This window comes from Centruroides vittatus, unplaced genomic scaffold (genome assembly GCF_030686945.1).
Source record: "Centruroides vittatus isolate TY-2023 unplaced genomic scaffold, ASM3068694v2 contig_1743, whole genome shotgun sequence".
Taxonomy (NCBI): Eukaryota; Metazoa; Arthropoda; class Arachnida; order Scorpiones; family Buthidae; genus Centruroides; species Centruroides vittatus.
The window spans coordinates 434,495-455,764 of record NW_027121062.1 but is presented as its reverse complement, the minus strand read 5'-3'; the positions used below and the strand labels follow the sequence as shown (position 1 = coordinate 455,764).

At 29.2% G+C, this 21,270-nt stretch overlaps 1 protein-coding gene across 2 annotated transcripts in view; it reads right to left on the bottom strand.

Moving 5' to 3' along the window:
• Window positions 1-19,687, bottom strand: part of LOC136969158 (hypoxanthine-guanine phosphoribosyltransferase-like) — a 31,408-nt gene extending 11,721 nt beyond the window's left edge. Inside the window, exons 1-4 of one of the 2 annotated variants that reach the window (XM_067263253.1) lie at window positions 19,316-19,687; window positions 6,087-6,193; window positions 5,838-6,024; window positions 1,680-1,745 (exon numbers count right to left, since the gene is read on the bottom strand). In XM_067263253.1, the coding sequence (XP_067119354.1) occupies window positions 1,680-1,745; window positions 5,838-6,024; window positions 6,087-6,193; window positions 19,316-19,348 (393 nt within the window). In that variant the 5' untranslated portion in view covers window positions 19,349-19,687. Of the gene's footprint in view, window positions 1-1,679; window positions 1,746-5,837; window positions 6,025-6,086; window positions 6,194-16,661; window positions 16,820-19,315 lie in introns of those variants that run through there. The other variant, XM_067263254.1, reaches the window with a different exon arrangement.
• Window positions 19,688-21,270: the final 1,583 nt, after the last annotated feature.

The window sequence follows — 21,270 nt, the reverse complement described above, 5'->3', positions numbered from 1 at the left end:
ATTTGTGGTTAACTTTTAATTTAAAAAAATTATTGGCCATTCGGTGGCCACTTTGGAGTTAGTGACATTCGTGTCATGATGTTCTGCAGTGGCACCTTGGAAACTGGGTTATATTCTTTGTTAACACATACAGTCAATGCTATTATCGAGTGTTGCCAGTGAATAACGATAACTTATTTGATCCTGGTGTTAAGAACAGACAGATATTAGATGTATTTAGTTATTTATTTTTTTAAGAATGTAAAGTTTTACGGAATATAATCATCAAGAGTCGAGTTTCCGGGAATCTACTATATTGAAATTGAATAATTACAAGATAACATAACCACTAATTTTGTTTGTAGCTGTTGAACAATCTCAAAAAGTTTTGATAGATAAAGTCCTTATAATTATCAAAATATATTTACATTATAACTTTTACTATTACAAAGACCTGTTTTTAAACATTCTAATATATTTTACCTTAGTCATAACAACTGAAGTATAATCTATGCCAATAACCAAATCTTTATTTTCCCACATTTCAATAATTTGAAAATTTTAAATGAAAACTGATCTTATCACTACTAATTTACAATGAAAATTAATATCAAAATAAAAATATATTTATTGGTTATACAGTTACATTAATTAATAACAACAAAATATAACATTGTATAAAGCAAACCACTGCCATATGCCATCGGGCTATATAACTGCTATATTAATAATATATCACCAAACAATTTGACCCTAGAGGGAGTAATGTTATATATACTGGTTATAGCATAAAGTTATATATACTTTAAGACAAGAACGGACCAGAAATCCGGGTAGTGTAACTGGCAATGCATCTGCACTGTGAGCAGCAGTTGTGGGTTCAAGTCACCCTCCAGGCAAATTCCTTTCTTCCAGTTTAATCTAAATTGTTTAATTAAAAATTATAATTATTAAATTTATTATGAGATGGCACCTAATGCCTCCCTCCAGGGTCAAATTGTTTGGTAATATATAACACTATATATTATTCAATTTCAAATTACAATAAAAATTGCATGTTCATAATTTCCCAAAAGTGCAGAATGAGGGATTTCTCAATTTTGATAAAAAAATAAGATACAAACGACATTGATTTTTTAAAAAAAAAAAATGTGTATAGTCTGGAACACAAAATAAATGGTGGTCCCTTTTGGGCAGATTTGTCTTCAAATTTGTTAATAATTGATTTTTTTTGTTAACTTTCCACAACCGACAAAAACCTTTAAGTATTTTATTTTTTCTAGAGGAAATAATTCTTTTGATATACTAAGATCATTAGATTTGTTTGTTTTTCCATAGACTTTTGGCATAATTTCCATTATCCAATTTATTATTGTCACTATTACTAAACCATTACTATATTTTATGACTATCATTGATTTTATTCCAAGTTTGATGTTTTCTAAAGACCTTTCTGTATTTTAACCCATCACCTACTTACAAATTATTTAATTTTTACGAAGATAATTTAAATATTTTTTATAAAGTTTAATATTTGGCTGATTATAAAATACAATAAAATTTCAATGCAAATCTATACTTAAAAATATAGAACGTAAATTTTATAAGAAATGTATGTTTGTTTTAAGAGTAATTAATTTCTGATATTTTGAGTGATGTTCCAATTATTTTCTTCAACTATAAATTTCAAATCAACAAACCTTTCCTCTTAGACTTTCTAAACTTTCTAATCCAATCACCGAAATTTCGCCCGTCGAAGAATCGTTCTGTAAAAAAAAAACAAGAAAAAGTGACAGATTACGAAAAGCATTTGATTGATTACCAAAAATCTAGACACATTATGCAAATTAATCATGATTTATCTTAAACTTTTTTCTATATTAATCGCACATTTAAATATGAATTATAAATTAGATAATTTATCATTGTATTTTTAGATATATTACAAGAGAATTTTATATAAAAATATTTAAAATTTAAATATTATTTTAATATCGTATAACATGTATTTTTATACAAATATCATTATACTGTATATAAATTATAAATTTCTGTTACATATTTAAGTTTACGATATAATTTACCATTAATATAAATAATGGCAAAAGACGTCAAACTCTGGATAGTTTCAGTATAAATAATAATGTAAAATTGACCATAAAATAATTTAATTTTATGGCGTAGATGCAATAAGCACTCATGCCAACAGTCCACTTTAGAAATTCAAATTAAGAATACAATTTCATTTTAATTAACTATGATAAATAATTATAAAAACATTCTCAAAGCTCTCCACGAAACTATTATCTGAAGTCACTAAACACTAAGCTTTAATGACAAATTACAACTTATCAACGTTTAATGCACAAATAGCATCAAATGTAATTATCATATATTATATACCAGGGCTGTGGAGTTGGAGTCATGGAGTGTTGATGTTTTAATCAGAATCGTCAAAAATTTCGCCGACTTCGACTCCTTTTTACTTCCCAACTTGTTAAGTATATAAAACAGAAAAGTATTGGAATCGTGTCAAATTTGTCCCTCCAAGTTTCTTGCAAATCTACACATTTCATGTTTAATTTCTTTATTCTCTGTTCTGAGATATCAAACAATATCTCAGAATGGGTAAAGTTTAAGAAATGAAATTTAGCACTGTAGCTTATGTATAAAGGGGTATAATATGTATAATTATGTATAATATGCATTAATGCTATTAAAATTTGGTTGTTAATTAACAGTTGATGGTGAAGACATAGAAGGGGTCATGTGTCATATCTCCAGTGTGGTCGAACTTAATGAATATTTTATTCATTATTAGTGTTCACAACTTTTTTAAAATAAAACTTGTCTCTATCCTCGAAATTAAGCTTTTTGTTATTTTACAATAGTACAGTAAAACTTGTTATGATGTTCTTGTCTAAGATGTTAGAATGTACTGTACATGGGGGCACGATTTAGTTTAACCACTTTAAAACTTAATAACTCCTGTGTTAAACCATCCGACTCCAATTTAAAAAGCACAGACATTATTAGGCTTCAAACAGGGTGAACAAAATCAAACCAAACCAGTCTAACATCCATACATACAGGGAAAGAAAAAAAAACTGAATCTTTTGCATATTTCGACACTTCAAGGTGTCCTGAATCCAAAAACTGTAAAAATTTGGGAGGAGTCGTTTTTGACCGATTGCTACACTTTCCCTTTGTTATATATAACAGCCAGGAAAGTAAGAATTATCGAATACATATTTATATATTGACTGTGTCATTACTTAGAGGAGTCTTTTAGCTTTGTAATAAAAAAGTTTCTATGTTCTATCTTTATTACAACTGTATTTATTAAAGCATTTATTCTGAGGTCATGTGATGACATCGGAATTTCCAGGTCTATTTTGATAACAAGTCCACCCCTGGTCAGAGTAGGAGTCAGATGGTAAGGCAAAGTTGGAGTCTGTAGATTTTTACACAACTCTACAGCCCTGTTATATACACATGTAAATGTTGATTTAGATAATATATATTAAATAAATATTATATAAGTGATTCAAGAAATTCACTTTAAACATGTTGATATGTACATTAACAGCACCCTAACAAAGTTTACCAAGAAGTATCACTTATCTGTTAATATTTATCAAGAACTTGCCTGTGTACCGTATAAAGAAGCTTGTGTGCAATATTTCATATTTAACTTTTGATTACAAAAAGCAAAAATGAATATTGCACTCTAACTGTTTTTATTGTGGCTGTTATCTTTGTACATGATGTTTGTTTTATTTGAACAGCTGTAGTTACTATTCAAAGACTGTTATTATAGAGCTACAATTTTCAAATTGCAGACCCATATATTCCCACTGTCGTTCTGTCCTTCGTCAATCTCAAGAACGAAGATAGATAGATGAGAATCAAGACCAGAGGCAGACAGCTTAGAGGCCAATGACCCCGATTAACTATATATAACCTTTCAGTCTGGACCAGAAGTCATGTGATTTCACTTCGGAATTTTTATTTACATCAAAATATGATTAAAAATTGCAGTCTGGTATTGTGACAATGTTACAATAAGTAATTTCGATTATTTCCTTTTCATATACTGATTTGATGTCTATAATTAAATACTTTAACAATAAACATCAAATGAGACATTTATAATGAAGTACTATAGTATTTAAATATTTATTTATAAAAGTTTGATTTTTTAAACAAATTATACAGAGTCTGCCAAAAAGAATGCAACCATTTTAAATTACTGTAATTATGTAAATTATCAGCCGAGAAATATGCACTGTACACTAATCAATAGAGTAAATGTCTAAGTTTCATCTACTAGCTTCATACAAACATGTTTTTGTCTGCTGCCTCTAAGCAGCATTGTAAAAAAGGGGGGGGTCAACTCCACAACAGCAAAGCTGTTTTTGTGTTCTGTAGTTCACAAAATTGCAGTCAGTCACACTGGATTGCTTTGAAATTGTCATTTGCAGACAATTTCAGAGTGATCCACCATGTAAGACAAACATTCTTGTTGCAAAATAACAACTGATTCTAAGTTTATGGACTGCAGAATACAAATCACCTCTGTTGAGGAACCAACATTTTTATTTATGAGTCTTTCTAGAGGCAATAAACTATATTTGAATGCAAATGGGAAAAAAAGCTCAAATGGCAACTCTATCAATTGACGTACATTGTAAGCTTCTTGGATAATAATTAACAAAATTACAGTAATTTAAAATGACAGAATTATTTTTGGAAAACCCTGTATTCGTATGTAAGTTTTTAATCAATATTTCAATTATATGAGCTGTTTATTCTGAAAGTGGCCCAAGTCCATTTATCTTTAAATCAGGATATTTAAGGGTTTGTGGTTTAATTAATTTTAAAAATATTGGTAACTGATAACATGATAGTATTATGTTTTCATGTTTCTAAAAGTGTTTAATTTACTTAACCAATCAGTATAATAAACATTATTTAAAAATTAACATGTTTCATTGACCATAAATGGACTCAAACCACTTTCAAATTCATAAAATCCTTTAACCTTTTAAAAACTGCATCCTCTAATGAAATGAGAGGATTTCATTTCAGTCAGAATAAAGTTTTTACTTTTTCGACACTGACTTTGTGATAGGAGACCAAGGGGGGAAACTGAAGAGAAGTTGGATAGAATTAATCAGGGATACCTCACAATTTAGGACCTGCTATCAGCTTATATCTCAGGCTAGAAACCGCGAAATATGGAGGAAAAGAAAGAAGTCGTGGAAGACTCAACCCGTCACTGAAGAAGGTGTGATGACGATGAATAATCCTGGAGGTTAAACAATAAATTATTTTTTCGTAATGCAATTTCTACAACTCCAAAATCTCTATCCTTCAGCAGAAACAAATGCCCTAATAACAGAAACTTACAATCAATGACATCTACATTATGTTCAGCAGATTAGGACAACTTCTAATCATGTTAAAGCTAATTTTATATTCCTATTTTGTCCTGCACACATATTGCTGTAAGTTATATTTTTCATTTCTAAGATCTTTAAATGTTTCAGAATACACAATGCTACTTTCTGTGCACCTCTGGATACAACAGTTTCATCCCAGGGTTATGTGTAAACATTATTATTATGGAAATTATGAAAACCCAGACTTAAAACATACATGCTTGTAATATGCAACTGAATTAGATAACTTCTGGTAAGGCAGTGCTTTTTGCAAGTCGAAAGAAAAACAAAATAGAGATCTGGATTACGTAATAAAAGATCTTGGTCTTGTTTTAATATGTTAAAATTATTGTTAAAATTTACCATTATTTCACTGAAATTTTTTAATTATGAAAGTTAATTAAATTGCTATACCTGATAACTTTTCAATCTAATAAAATCAACTGATATTGGAACAGTTTTGCATTCCATATATCTAACGTACTGCTTGATTTTGTCCATGAGGTCGGCAAAAAATTTGTATCCCCCTTTCAAAACGCACAAAGCCGTGAAGGGTTCTCCTTTGATGTCAACTGCTATGTCTCGAGCTAATCGTTCAATACTAAAAAATAAAAACTTTGTTTTAAAAAATATGGAAATTGAGAGTAAAAATATCGTACGTACCGATCTTGTATGAGACCACAGGGTATGAGAACGGAAGACAGACTGTTCTGATAATGTTGAGGAATACAGAAGGCATCGAGATTGTAACCGTCGAAATTATCCGGAAGCTGTAAAAAATTCACAAAGTTAGTATATATTTTATGAAAATTAATGTTATTGTTCTTTATGCTTATATCTGTTTGAAACCAAAAGAATATTTACTTCAATTAAAAAGTGCAATAGATTCTCTAGACCTAAGATCTTTTCTGAATTTTTTAAGGGACTTATCACAAACTGAACATTTTTAAATAAAATTTCTAATTCTCAAATGTAATCTCTCCACATTTCCATTAATTTTCAAAGATTTTTGTACACTTTTCTAAATATATTCAGGCTTCTTTTTTGTTACAGAGATTTAGAAAGTGACATTATAAAGGAGCATCAGTCTCAAGTACAAAGGTAACATATGTCAGTTCGTAACGATGTACAATTTTATATAATAAAATCATCACAATAAAGACAAATTTAGAAATAAAATAGTAATAATGAAAGAAACATGCAGAGAGAAATATTCGAAATATAATAAATGATGTCCTGAAATTATCTTTTGTTAGTATTATTCCAGAATGATGCTGTGTGTATCATAAGTAATATTCTCAATATATAATGATTAAGAATGTTTTTTCTATAAATTTATATATAAATATACTAGTAATATCATTCACATAAACAGATATGACAGTGTTGCTATGTTAGAACCAAAGCTTCTACCTGTCTGGTTGATCTCCGAGCTAATTCAATAAATTAGTTAATGTTAAATTTGCGTAATAGAAACAACTGTATCAAAAGTCCAAGAGCAAATCTTCATACCACAGGGATTCGCTCTTGAACTATTGCTATTTAATATATATGTAAACAGCTTATCCTCAATAATTCCAGAAGATGGCACGATAATGTACACTGATATTGTAATTACTTACACTGACCCAGACATTAACAACCAGCAAACCAAGATAAAGGATGTACTACAGACTTTATACAACTACAGTATATAAATGCAAATAATTAGAATCAACACAAGCAGGTGCAGTTATTTATTGTTTAAAAGTAAAAATAAAAGTGACTGACATTGTTTATATAAGATTATCAATTTAATGAAAATATAATTAGAGCAGATCATGCAAGATATTTGGGAATTTCTGTAGACACTTTACTGGATCTGTTGAAGTAGAGTTCAACTACAGCAGTGGCACAATTCATTCGAATTATTATATTAAGATCTTAATTTATCAAATTAATAAAAGTTTGATAAAATAATTATATATTATTTGTATTGAATAGAAAATTACACACACAACTACAATTTGGGGAAAATGTGCTTGACTTCTTAATATACTGGCTACAGGTTGTTGCTAATTATTTTGTCTGAGTACATGCAAATACTTAGATCCAGTTTCAATACATTTGCAAAAGGAACAAATAAATAATGTATAATTTCTACATACAGGATGATTTTAGACCTCCGCAACATGCTAGATCTCATGGAGGGAAAAAGATGGCACCGCCATCTTTTTCTTTCTTTCAGCATTGTTACTAAATGCATATGAACAGCAGCACACTCCCATACTAACAGAGTGACTGCTATTAACAAATGCACTCCTGCCAAAAACATATCATGCACAGTAAATATGGCACTACAGATTATTTTCGCATTACATCATATAGTTTGCTTGGGAAAATAGTCAAGGATGAACTTTATGATTCAACTCAGCTTACTGAAATGATGTGTTATAGGAAGGCTAGGAGAAAAGTCAAGAAGCTCTCTGCATCTACCAATAACAGTTTCCATGCAGACAATATCCACAATGTTTGCTCAACTGCACCAATCAAATTGAAAAACAATATCTGCAAGCATACTTTTTAACAATAAATACATATTTCAGGTCATTATTTCTTTTCATTACTGTGACACAGCTTCTACATGATATATCCAAGAACATGGGTTGTTGCACAAAACATTCCTGTCTGGAAGATCTATCATGCCACAGAATTTATTAGAGGTCCCAAATCATCTTATAATTGGTGCAATCTACCTTTCTTTGGTAACTTGTATGTTAATAGTTCAAATTTTAAACATTAAAATCTTGAAAACTAAAGTCCATTGGGCAAAATGTTGAAAAAGATTATGTTCGATATGCATTCACAAAGTTAAAGCTCATTGAAATTCCTGACATTATGACTGTTCCTCCCCTTTTATAATTATTATTGGCTGGGTGTTTTGATGAACAATGTAGATCAACTAACTGCACTTCAAGAAAATAAGATTACCTTTACATAAACTCACCATTGGCACTATCACCTATTTACAGTATACGACTATTAAATATTGGAATTCTGTTAGTAATAATTTAAAAACCATAAATATACTTCACAAATTAAAAGATGCTTAAATTTTTACATGCAGGAAATAACATAATATTAAATACTATAATTAATTAACTCTTATAACACACCATCCGTGTTTTAGTCATGCACCTGTTTTGTTTTGTCTACATTATATTTTTCTATTTGTATTTTGATGTCTGGAAAATGTCTATGGCCATGATATCTAATAAACTAAATTGAATCAAATTAAAAATAAATTATTTGAATTGTTCATTTAGAATGGCAAACAAGAGCTGCCACAAGTCACATTACATTGTTTTTAAATGGACTGCAATGTAATATTATAGCTAAAAATAACATACACATACGGACATATTTGTTTAATGGATATTAAACAAATGTTTGTGCACAAATCTATGAATAGAGTATATTAAACTCAAATATACATATTGTATGAATTTAAATTATAATAATGCATTTATAGATATTTTAAGCCTGTTAACACAAAAATATTTTTATCAAAGTCAAGCGTTGGTGTGAAGCATTCAGCAGACTATATGTCATGAACTCTTAATTGAAAATAATTCAATAGAAATGAGTTAGAAATTGAATATAATAAGCAATTTCCTAATATATAGCTCTTTTTATCAGTTAATTATTAAATTTAATATATATATATAGTATATATAGACATACACACACATTACACAATTCTTTAATAGCAAACTCAAAGTGCAATTTAGCAGTTGCAATTTTATCAAATTTCATTTCTTTGGAATTAAATTTAGCACAAATAAATATTTAAAATAGATATTTTTATACACACTGAAACTAAATCTTGATCGCAGAAAAAAAACATTTATAATTCATATATGTTCTTATTTTATATTTGATGTTAACGGCCGATCTTATCGCACCATTCAAGAAATTCTAAATAAGAAAGTTTCAAAGTACATTTTGAGATAAGAAAAGGTTATCAAATAGAAAAGAGATTTTCGTGACAGCTTTTATTAAACAGCCCACTTACTATTTTGAGTTATTAATAAATAAACTTTTAAAATGCCATTTAATAAATAAAAATACTTCTTTATAAGAGACAACTAATAATAGATTTATGAAGCCAACCTATGAAATTTTATATCAACTAGCTCTTATGAAATATAATAGCATGTATGCCTGTGGAATTTCAGCATAATTTTTAATAAAACATTTCTCTGCATGTTCTGTTTTTATACATATGTATGCAAAAGTATTGTTTTTCTTTTCTTATTGTTATACTTTCAATTTCTGAATGTAGAGACAAAAATACAAAGTTTAGAATGACACCAAACATGACAGTACCCACTTCATATTGTAGTTCAACCATCTTCACGCTGGACTTATTAAAACAATGTAACATACCTCCAAAAAACCTCTGGGTGCCCAGAGACAAAAATCAATCTATGGAAATCTATCCAATCAACATAGACCACTTAATTATATGATGCTGTAAAGCCACATAGAACTTTAATTTAAATTTGAACATTTGCTTCAATTTACACTCCATTTAAAGGAAAGTAGAAAACCTGAAGCAGAGCTCAGAAGGAGCCCGAAAGTGTGTTTGTTTACATTTACCCATGAATTTTGTTGCTGGACACATAGAGGTTTTTTAAGGTATTTTGTATCAATTCATATTGCACCATCATATTGAAATATGAAAATCAAACTATAACTTTTATGTATTTATTTTTCATTTTGGACTATCCACCCTGTTGCCATTAAGAGGAACTTTTCTCCAGCCATACAATGGAGTGCTGGGTGATGAGAATGGAAGCCTACATATTGACACAGTCCAGCTGCGAAAAAATGTCTGTATTCCTATATCCATTCAAATTTAATCGTTGGTCCCATAGAGTGATAGGCCTTTGCCTTAACTGCCTAGGCCAGGGGTCAGAAAGTGCGGCTCACGAGCCGCATGCGGCTCTTTGCATAGACATTTGCAGCTCTTCAAACATAAGCTCCAATCTCACCTCATCTCAAGCAGCCTTATAACCTATGAATTTATAAGATAGAGCCACCGAACAAATTTCAACTCGTACGGCATACTCTCTACCATTCTAGGAGGCGTCCTTCAACACAGTTGGTCGGCAATCGGCCAAGCAGTTAAGCCTCGATGCGACTCTCTGGTACTTTTGGTATCTTGTTTCCATGACAATTTGGCTCTTCTCACTTGACAAACTGCCGACCCCTGGCCTAGGCCAGGTCTGGTTAACCCTTGATACACCAACTTTTTTCAATATGCAACTCAATACTCACTTTAAAAAAAAATAAATATCAAACATCTTCACTGAATTGTATATTTTAACTTATGAATATTATTCTACTGAATAGAGCAAACACTATCAATTGTTTTAGTTGTAGTAGTAGTAGTAGTAGTAGTAGTAGTAGTAGTAGTAGTAGTAGTAGTAATAATAATAAAAAATAAAATGAGCAATTATTTATTGTGACATCATCACAATGCCAGGCTGCAATTTTTAATCATAATTTAATTTACTTAATTTAAGTATATTTAAGTATATTCTCTCCACCTCAAATTAGTAGTGGCTTGTCCCAGTATATCATACTTTTCCTTTAACAATAGAGTAGTGTCAGTCATCTATCTAACACCTTTTGGGGGAAAATTTTTTAATTGAAATAACGTGACTTGGTCTACACTAGAAGTTCTTATATAATTAATTGGAGGTCTCCTGCCCCTAAGGTTTCCATATCTGGTCTCATCTTTCATCTAACTAACTCTGTTCACAAGATTAAAGAAAGACAGACGACAGTTGGGAATTTATAGGTCTACAATTTTTTCAAATTGTAGCCCAATAAAATTTTAAAAGCTCTTGCTCAACTCTTTTTTTTTTTTTATTGAATACTGTCATGATATAACTGATTTGCAAGTGAAATGCAAATTGTATCCTTATGTAATAATGTTTAGCTAGTGATCTTTGGCTATTTCATTTTTACACTAGCCTACCTACTTATGTTACCATATGCAAGTCTATGCAAGCCACAGCAGCATGCAGGTGACCCACACTGAAATTTCTGGTTACATCCCTGTTATTTGTAAGATTATAGAAATTAATAATTTTGATTATCAGATCATTTCTTCTATGATTTTCAATATATACACACACACACACAAACATACACACACACACACACACACAAAAACAACAAAGTCCTATTTTTATAGCAAAAATCTAAAAACTAAATTTATTGAATCTGTACTTTGACTAGACTTTAATTATTAAAACTACAAAATTTGAACTGAAGGTCATCATTCTAAGCCTCACCTCAATTTATTAACAGGTTGTCACAAAAAATAAATAAATAAATAAATACCAGTAGTGAGATTTATTTATAAAGTTCAAAAATAAGAAGTAACAAGGAGTCAAAAATTAATATTAAAAAAAATCTTAAATATAAAATTTGAAGTAAATCTAAATTGCTCCACATTGTGAAAATGATTCATCAGTTGCATTATCACAGATGACTACAACAGGTATTGGCATAGTCATTTTTCCAAAGTAAGTGGTTTTCTGTGCCATCCATTGCATTTGCAATGCAGCATTTTTTAAAGGAACGAATTATTATTTCACTGGGAATACCTTTCCAGATGACAGATACTCATTCTGCAATTTTTGAAGCACTTGCCTTCTTTATTTTCTTAGAAATGGTTAAAGCTTGGTTTTCCGAATGTAACCAATTTACGTATTCTTTTCTTACATCATCCTTAAAAGGATTATCAATGCAAACATTGAATGGTTAAAGTTGGCTTGTCATTTTGCCTGAAATTATCACCAATTCACAATTTTTTTTGTTTCAATTTATTTTTTAGAGGTAAAACACTTATAAAGGTTAAAAAATATTAAAAAATAAGCAATCTATTATTATTATATGGTAGATTGATGGATCATTTCCAAAAAAAAAAAAAATCCTGACTAAAAACTACTGGCCCGACGACAATGAAATTAAGTCAGGGGACAGCAAACATGTTATAGAATAGATTTACAATACTTTAAAAAATTGTCTTTTCAGGTAAAATTTATCCATCTTCAAATGCAAACCACATCTAATTTTTGGGGACATTAAAATAACAAAATAAGTGCAGCTTAGAATAAATAAACAAAGTAATTATATTTTAGAATTACATTTAACAATTCAGGATATTCAGAAAGGAAAGATGAATCTTAAGCACAGTCTGAATATTGTGTACAATGGCTTAATGTGCAAATGCATTCATCACCAGTTATACTATCTAAACCTCTATGTTACTGGTAATGTATGAAAAGCAGGCATTGTTTAGAATGTCTGGCATTTTTGGACAAAGTATGAGATATCCAAATTATTTTATTATTATTATAAAATATTAATATTAATATTATACTGGTTATCTATCTAACACCTTTCAGAGAAAATTTCTGAACTGAAATAACATGACTTTCGGGTTTCATTGAAAGTTCGTATATAGTTAAGCGGGGCCTCCTGCCCCTAAGGTTTCCCTAGGCATTGTATGTAATACCTAGTCATTATACAGAATGACAAATGCTATTTAGGCAAAGTATTAAAAGAGTCATAAAAGGCTTTTATTGAAAAGACATAGGAAAGTTACATACCTTGCCACATGACTTAATGCTCACCTCAAACAGAGAATAACCCCATTTGCATTTCAGTCTTTGTTCAGAAGTGATGAAACATGCTACTTTGAATTTTTCAGCAAAGACTCTAGCCCATACTGTGATGTATGAAAATGGAAGAGCTAAGTGTAGTGTCCGAGAAGGAATCGTGGCATGTTGACATGCAACAACGATTCTACGATAAACTGTCTAAAGTCCAAGCCAATGCTGCAAAAAAAAAGTGTTTTCCTAACCAAAACTACTTACCAGAAATTATTGAGTGATGTGAAAAAGGCAAAGATGACTAGTAAGAAGGAACCACAAAACTATTGGCTGCTGAATTGCTATGATATGATGTTAGCAGAAAACAGCCTGTTAGCTGATTTAGCCTGTTAAAGAAGGCATTAGTGATATCCAGTTCTACATCATGGACTGAGTTATTTAACATACTTCATAACACTCATTTGGCCATTGCCACAGAGGACACAGCAGAATGTTGAAAGAACTTTCACCAAAATACTCATCATGATATTGAACTGTACTGTACCTTCACTTTTGTGAGCCATGCCAGAAGAAACAAAAAGGTATTAAAAACAGGTGTTATTGTGAAATCTATGGGTTTTTCAGCTGCAATCTGAAAAAACTGTAGACCTATAAATTCTCACTGTCATCCATCTTGAGAACAGCATTAGATAGATGAAAGACGAGACCAGATATGGAAACCTTAGGAGTAGGAGGCCCCGCTTAACAATATACGAACTCCAATGAAAACTGAAAGTCATGTTATTTCAATTCAAAAATTTTCTCTGAAAGGTGTTAGATAGATAACCAGCATGACTCTATTGTTAAAGGAAAAGTATGATGTACAGGGACAAACCACTACTAATTTGAGGTAGAAAGAATATATTTTAAATTAAATAATTAAAAATATAATTAAAACTTGCAGCCCAGAATTGTGACAATGTCACAATGAATAATTGCTCGTTCATTTATGTATTTTTACTGAAGGCCTTTTCGTGACTTTGTTTTCAAGTTTTACTTTTTTGTGAGAAAGACAATTAAGTGCAATTTAAAATAAAATTCTTTCCTTCCTTGTTGAAACAAGTAGGTTCATATTTTATTTTCTTCAATAAGAATCCTATACTCTATTTTGTATTTCTTTCTTTTTCATACATGTATTTTCAATAAAAGCCTTTTCATGACTCTCTTAATACTTTGCCTAAATAGCATTTGTCATTCTGTATGGTGCCTAGGTATTACATACAATGCCTAGGGAAAGTATATACAATATTAAAATAATTTTGATATATCATATTTTGCCCAAAAATGCCTGCATTTCACATATTGCCAGTAACACACACACACACACACATATATATATATATATATATATACTGTACGTATAAAATTTTTAATTCTTAACCAAACAACAAAAAGCATAGCTAACTTATATTTTAATGACAGTACTGAGCAATATGCTAGTTTATTAAAAAATCAAGTAAGACAAAGTCAATAAAAATTGCTAGTTTTCATATAACTATGATGCAAGCCAATTATCTAACAATTGAACTGGATGTGTTCTGCAGGCTGTCAGTTGGACCATACTGATATATACCACACCAGACAACATTTAATATAACCAAATGCCAAAAATATTAAGTAATAAACAGTTCCTAATGGCACTGTGTCAATTAAAGTATACGAGTTTTCTGTTATCATAAATGAACGAATAGAAGAAAGTTTAATCTGACATTATCTGATGTAACTAAAACATTCATCTGGATTACGAGATGAAAACAAATCCAACACAAGACAATTTTTTTTTTCCTAAATACTTCTAAACTATTAGAATAATTCATTAAACTTATTACGAGAGAACATTCTTTTCACCCTTACCAACAAATCTGTTTATTAATTTCTATACGAAACTTGATAGAATTCGACAGTGTGATTATTGCTTAGTTCACAGTTTCATTTATATATTGTTGTATGTTTTATATAAAATAACTACACTTAATTGAAAAGTAATAAAAGTTAATAAAGTAAATACCACTTTACTTAATTAAGCAATCTTTAAAGTAAGAAATTGTGGTTCATTTCAGAAAGCCAACTTTTTATTAAATAAATGTTTTCCATCAAATTGTAACCATTATCAGTTCAAAATCTTACATTTAACTGTTTAGAATGGAATGGCATAGAATATAAAACTTTGGGTTCTAATTATTTTGAGATACACAATAAAGTATTAAATCTAAGATTCTATCCGAGGATGGTCAGATTTTGACTAACAACATTTCTTTTATTTAATAAAAATGTTGGCTTTTTGACATTAGCAGTGATTTATTTATTTCTTTAAAAAGTTGGTGCCAAGTTTCATAATATTTTACATCAAGTAGTTTTTATTTTCTTCCATTAATTTTTTTTTGGGCTACTTGCTGACCCATTTTCAGGATAAAAAATTAAAATCCAAAATGTATTGTTAACTCTGTTCTGATGAAAAAAATTTTTTCTGAATATGAAACTTTGATTTGTTTATTTAAACATTTAAAAAATACTTACTGAAATGAAATTATAATTAAGTATATTTTATTAAATGTAAAATTCTACAAAATATAAACATATACAGTAGAAATTCTTTAGAAATTTCTGTTTAAATTAATTATGAAATGACTATGAAATATATCAATGTAGTTAAAGCTATTTATAACAATCTTTTCCACTTGTTTCTTTATTCTGGAATGGAGCCACAAAGCACATCTTTATTTTTAACACACTGGATTGTTGTTTTACTTGTTTCGTAATATTAAATAAGGTATAAAAACAATACAATGAATTACTAACACACACGCTACAACAGAATATATAGTATATAACGAGATTTAATAACATGCGGCGTAAGCGTTTAATGAATAATTCTAGTCATGTATCACCTGTAAATAATTTTTCAGTAAATTTTAGAATATTTGTTAATTAGAGTACAATCATATTAACTATAGCCAATTTCATAAACACAAATAACTGTTTATATGTTAATTACCGAGTCGTAACCTTTTTAAAATTTAACGGTCTATTATGCAAATATTTATTAGACACTGACCAAAATTACCCTCAAAATTTGTATGATCAAATACATACACTCAATTTGTATGCCCGAAAACTACAATGCATTAAAAATGACACTAATGTACGAAATTAGAAAATGTATGAAGTCAAATCATGTAAAGATTAGATACTGCTTATCACGTGGTTTCTAGTTTCTAGTTTCACTTTCGTCCTAAGTGTGAACAACGAATTTATAACGATTAATTAGTATTGTATTTATGAATATATCGCTTCTCATTTGCATCTTGGTATAACTGCCTGTGTATTTTAATTGGTAGTACTGTAGCAGCTGTATAGAAAGAAAAATTGGGAGAGAAATACTACCTCAAATAATTTTAATTCATCAAAAAGATAATTTCAACATTTCGCACACTCACTCACACTCACACGTGCACAACATTGCAAACGAAATAGAAATTCCGCCTTAAATGCAAACGTAATTGTAAAGATAACTCGAGAAACTTACAATTATCGTTTTCCCTGCAGACATTTTACTTATACTAACTCGTTCCGGTACATTTACGCAACCCTTTAAAGAAATCGAAACCTTTAATCAAAGTAAATACCACTTTGGCACGCACTGGCCACTCAAAACATGCTTTCGGCGTGCACTAACGGTGGCGACATCTGAATAAAATGGAAATATTTCGTGAAACTATAATTTTATTTATTATTATTTATTATCGACATCGTCATTTATAAACCGTTTTATTTTTGCATCTATTTATTTTTATATTGAATACATTATCGATAGTTAATTATAAGTAATAATAATAAAATTATACAATTGAAAACGCTAGATAATTGGTTACAATAAAAACTCATCTAGAATAAAATTCTATATGAATTTTTCTATATGCCTTTATAACTAAATTTTACACGAATTATAGAAGCAATCTTAGTAAAAATACCTATTATTTGTAATATAAATTGGCCGAAAATTCAGTACTGTATTTTTAATGATTCAGAGCGTGATTCAATCGTTTCGTTGAAGCGATGAATCACGCTTTGAATCATTAAAATTTAAAAAAGGAAATTACAATACATTATTATTTTAGTAATTCAGTCTCTTCGTTTCCAATAAAACGACCGAACATTAAAAATATATCCCGGTTAATTGACTTTCAAATCGTCTCGTACACATAAATAATGCATATATTGCATCACACGCATTATAATGTCTATTTGTCAGTAATATACTATACGGTTTAAAATATGGCGTACAATTTCAATTTCGTCGAACCATTTGAAATGATTACAATAATAAATTAAATCATTTATTTATATCGGTTTGTTTAGTTTTCTAGAAATATCTACAATTAAATATCAATATTAAATTCGATAATAAGAAGCATCTATCAAAAGTGATTATGATAGAAAGTTTATCTTATCGGCAATTCGTAATTTTATGACGTTTAAGTGTACGATTCAGGCTTAATCAATGAGAATGGCGTTTTCTAGAATATAATTTACCGAAACAGTACATCAGCATCAATACTAACTTCTAATTTAAAATTCATATTAAGGCTTAATTGGTTTAATAATTTCGATATTTAACAATTACGAAACAAATTTTTAAATGCGGATCACCAGACGAATTTCTCGCTGGTTTAACCAATAAACGAAAAATACAGGTGTCACGTGACCTGCTTCTTCAAATACGGTAAACAATGATCCTGCGTATTTTTTAGCTGTTAAGTACACAAGCACGGATGTTCGCAGGAAATTATCAAGATCTAGTTTTAAAATCTTATAACGTTCACACACAAAGCAATTATATTTCTTGCTGCTGTAACTTTTTAAAAAAGCTTCGTCTTTTAGACTCTTCAGGCCCAGTATGGATTTGACTAGTCCAAAAATTGGGGAGCCGAGTGGTGTTGGATGAGCATACGGGGTTTGCAGATAGTATGAAAATATGTTCCTGGAAGTTCTCTTGGATTGAACCAATCCCCGAACGGTTGACTAACGTGTTAGCTGCAATCCACCATGCTGCAATAATTTATAACACTTAACGTAAACTTATAAACTTCATCAGATAAAAATGCGATAGATTTGCACCCTTCATTATATATTTTCTTCTTACTAGCTCATATTTTTGTACGTATACTAATGATACTCTATCTCTGTACCTTATCTTAATAGTAATAATCTTCAGCCGCTTTCTACGAAGTCTTAAATTGAAATCTTACGAATAAAGTTATGATGAGAATAAGTTATCACATGAAACATAAAAATATTAATTGACTAATATATGTATTTATATTACAATTTAATAAATATATTACACATTATAATAATCACTGTAAAAATCCGAGAGTATCGGGAAGATTCAACCAGATAAGTGAATCTTCTCGAAAAACAAAAGTTGATTTTATATTGGTATATTGTATACAATATATTATCATTTAGAATCATCTTGTAAAAGAAAAATAATGAATGAAATCGAAAGAGATTCGGAAGAAATTTGAAAAATGTAAGATTGTAGGATTAATGGGATAAGGCAAGGTAATTTGCAACGCGAGTAATCTGTTAAGGCGGAGTGATTCCCAGAAGGACTTTTAAGAGAAATTGGCTGCTATTCGGGTGTTAGACATGTGAAGAATATCCAGAAAACACGTGGCTAACCTGTTGGCGAAGCGTGAACCAAGAACAACTACCAGTATTTAGTGGTTTTACCACTGGAAAAAATGAAAAAATAATACTTAAAATCAAAAGTCTTAATACAAAATGAAAGTAAAAAACGCAAAGCAATTTTACGGTAATTTTATACACAAAGTAACGGCGTCACAATTATTTCTTAATGTCGATACCATTCCTCACCACCCGACCGCCTTCATTGTATGCCTAGCACCCACGATGGATATGGCGAAAAAGGCTTTTTTAGTGCCGACAGACGGAAAGATTCAAACATAAAAATAAAATAATTATTTATTAAGTAGAATACAAGGAAAAATTTATTCGATAAACAATCATAGCATTTTTAATAATTAATGACACTACCACGGGTTTACTTATTAATTAACATTATAATCGCCATCACTCTATAACAAAGAAAATTAATCAGAACATTCTTACTACTGTAGAATTCGGCAAAATATTAAATTATTTAATTCTACTTACTTTTGCAGGAAACATGATTCTCTCAACCTTCATATAATCTTCATATGACACACTACTCTCTGTATTACTCTGCTAACTATTTTAAACGGTATTCTGCGGTTGTACTAGTTGTAAACTTTCTCTACAAAGTTACTGGTCATCAAAAATTTATATATAGCCACAGAATAATGGACGTTCAAAGGTAACATCCAAAAAACCAGCCTTGACTCAATATAAATCATTATAGTTTATTATTATACAGATAAAGAAGACGATAAATATTGCATTTTTCCATATTCACAAAAGAAAGTTTGGACTTTAACCCCAATTTGTCGCGCCATAGCTGTAGAAATACTACCAAGGGGAGGTTCGGGCGTAGTCCCTATAATAATAGAAATTGTTGATATACTGACTTGGACAGTGTGTTGAAATTTTACTGTAAGAAAGAGGGGTTGTGAAATGTCACATGATCGGAATTTTTCCCGATCACTAACACATATCGTGTTAGAGGAATGCCAAGCACGTGGTACAGAATTGCACCGAGTAAACATTAACTGTGCAACACGCACGCTTACGAAAAATGTTTTAAAAATTTTTAATTATTCAACCTTACAGGTATATTTACAAGTTTACATAAGCGAAATATTGGTGAAGTCTGTTTACTTCGTGGTTTATCACACCTGAAATTATAATTTTCCTCGAATGTTACACATTTATTCTTCGTATATTTATCAATATTTATTTTAGTTAAAAGATAAAAAGTTTAATCATCTGTTTATCTTGCTGTCAAAAATTTGATAGATTAGTTTCATTTAGATGTTTACTCTTAGTGTATAAGAAGATAAATAATTCAAGTACTACAAATTTCTTGTTTTAGTAACATAAAATACGAAAATTTTCTCAGTGAAAAAAGCTACATAATAAGGGAAATTTCCTTTAAAAAAAAGGAAAAGTTTACTACCAAAAAATCCCTTTTTTATTCAGGGAATTTCCATATGTTAGGGTTTTCGTGGAAAAATTTCGCGCGTTACATTTTTAAATTAAGATATTATTTCCCCTATAAGGTATAATAAGGACATTTTTTCCCCTAAAAGAAAGAAATTTACTACTAAAAAATCCCTTTTTTTGGAGAAATTTCTCTATCATAGGGTTTTTAAGACATTTTCTTTTACGAAAATGCCCTTATTATACAGATTTTCGATAGACAAAACAAGAAAAGAAAACATTTATTTTGAAAATCTAGAACAAACTAAGTGCCAACTAAACATCACATACATTATAAAATAGGGTCAAATAAAAATATATAAATAAAAAATTTACAATTACAGTAACGTTTCGATATTGATTTTTTCGATATAACAATAAAAAAATTACAAAACATTCAAATGTAATTTAACAATATTTTTAATACTAACATTAGTTAATGTATTACTCATTTTTTTATCAAATAAAGTTTAATCTATTATAAAATAAGTTTTAATATAAAACATTTAGAAGACGAAGCAGAAAATTCAAGTAAAATATTATTTATATAATTAACTTTAAACGTAAACATAATATTCTTGAAGAATTTTTCTATTTATATAATGTTTTTTTACGTTCAAATAAGAGGAAATTCCTCTCTTAAAAATAAAATAAAATTTTAAATAAATAGTTTATCATTTTTAAATTCTAAAAACGAAAATTTCTCTACAAAAGAACACTTAAGATTCATTTTTCTATCCAAAATAACTTGAATTTATCTCGAATTATTTCCCTATAATTTACACATTTAGCAATAGGTTACAAAGGAATTTTTTTAGGATAATATCTTTAATTTTCCCCAAATAATCCCTAAAGTAAAGAAATATAAATTTAAATTTAAAAAAATAATAATAATAAAATTTCCCTTTCCTTATATCCAAATTCAAAAAAAGGGAAATTTTCTTTAAAAATTTTTTTTTTTTTTCAATTCTTACATTTTGGATTTATTCCGA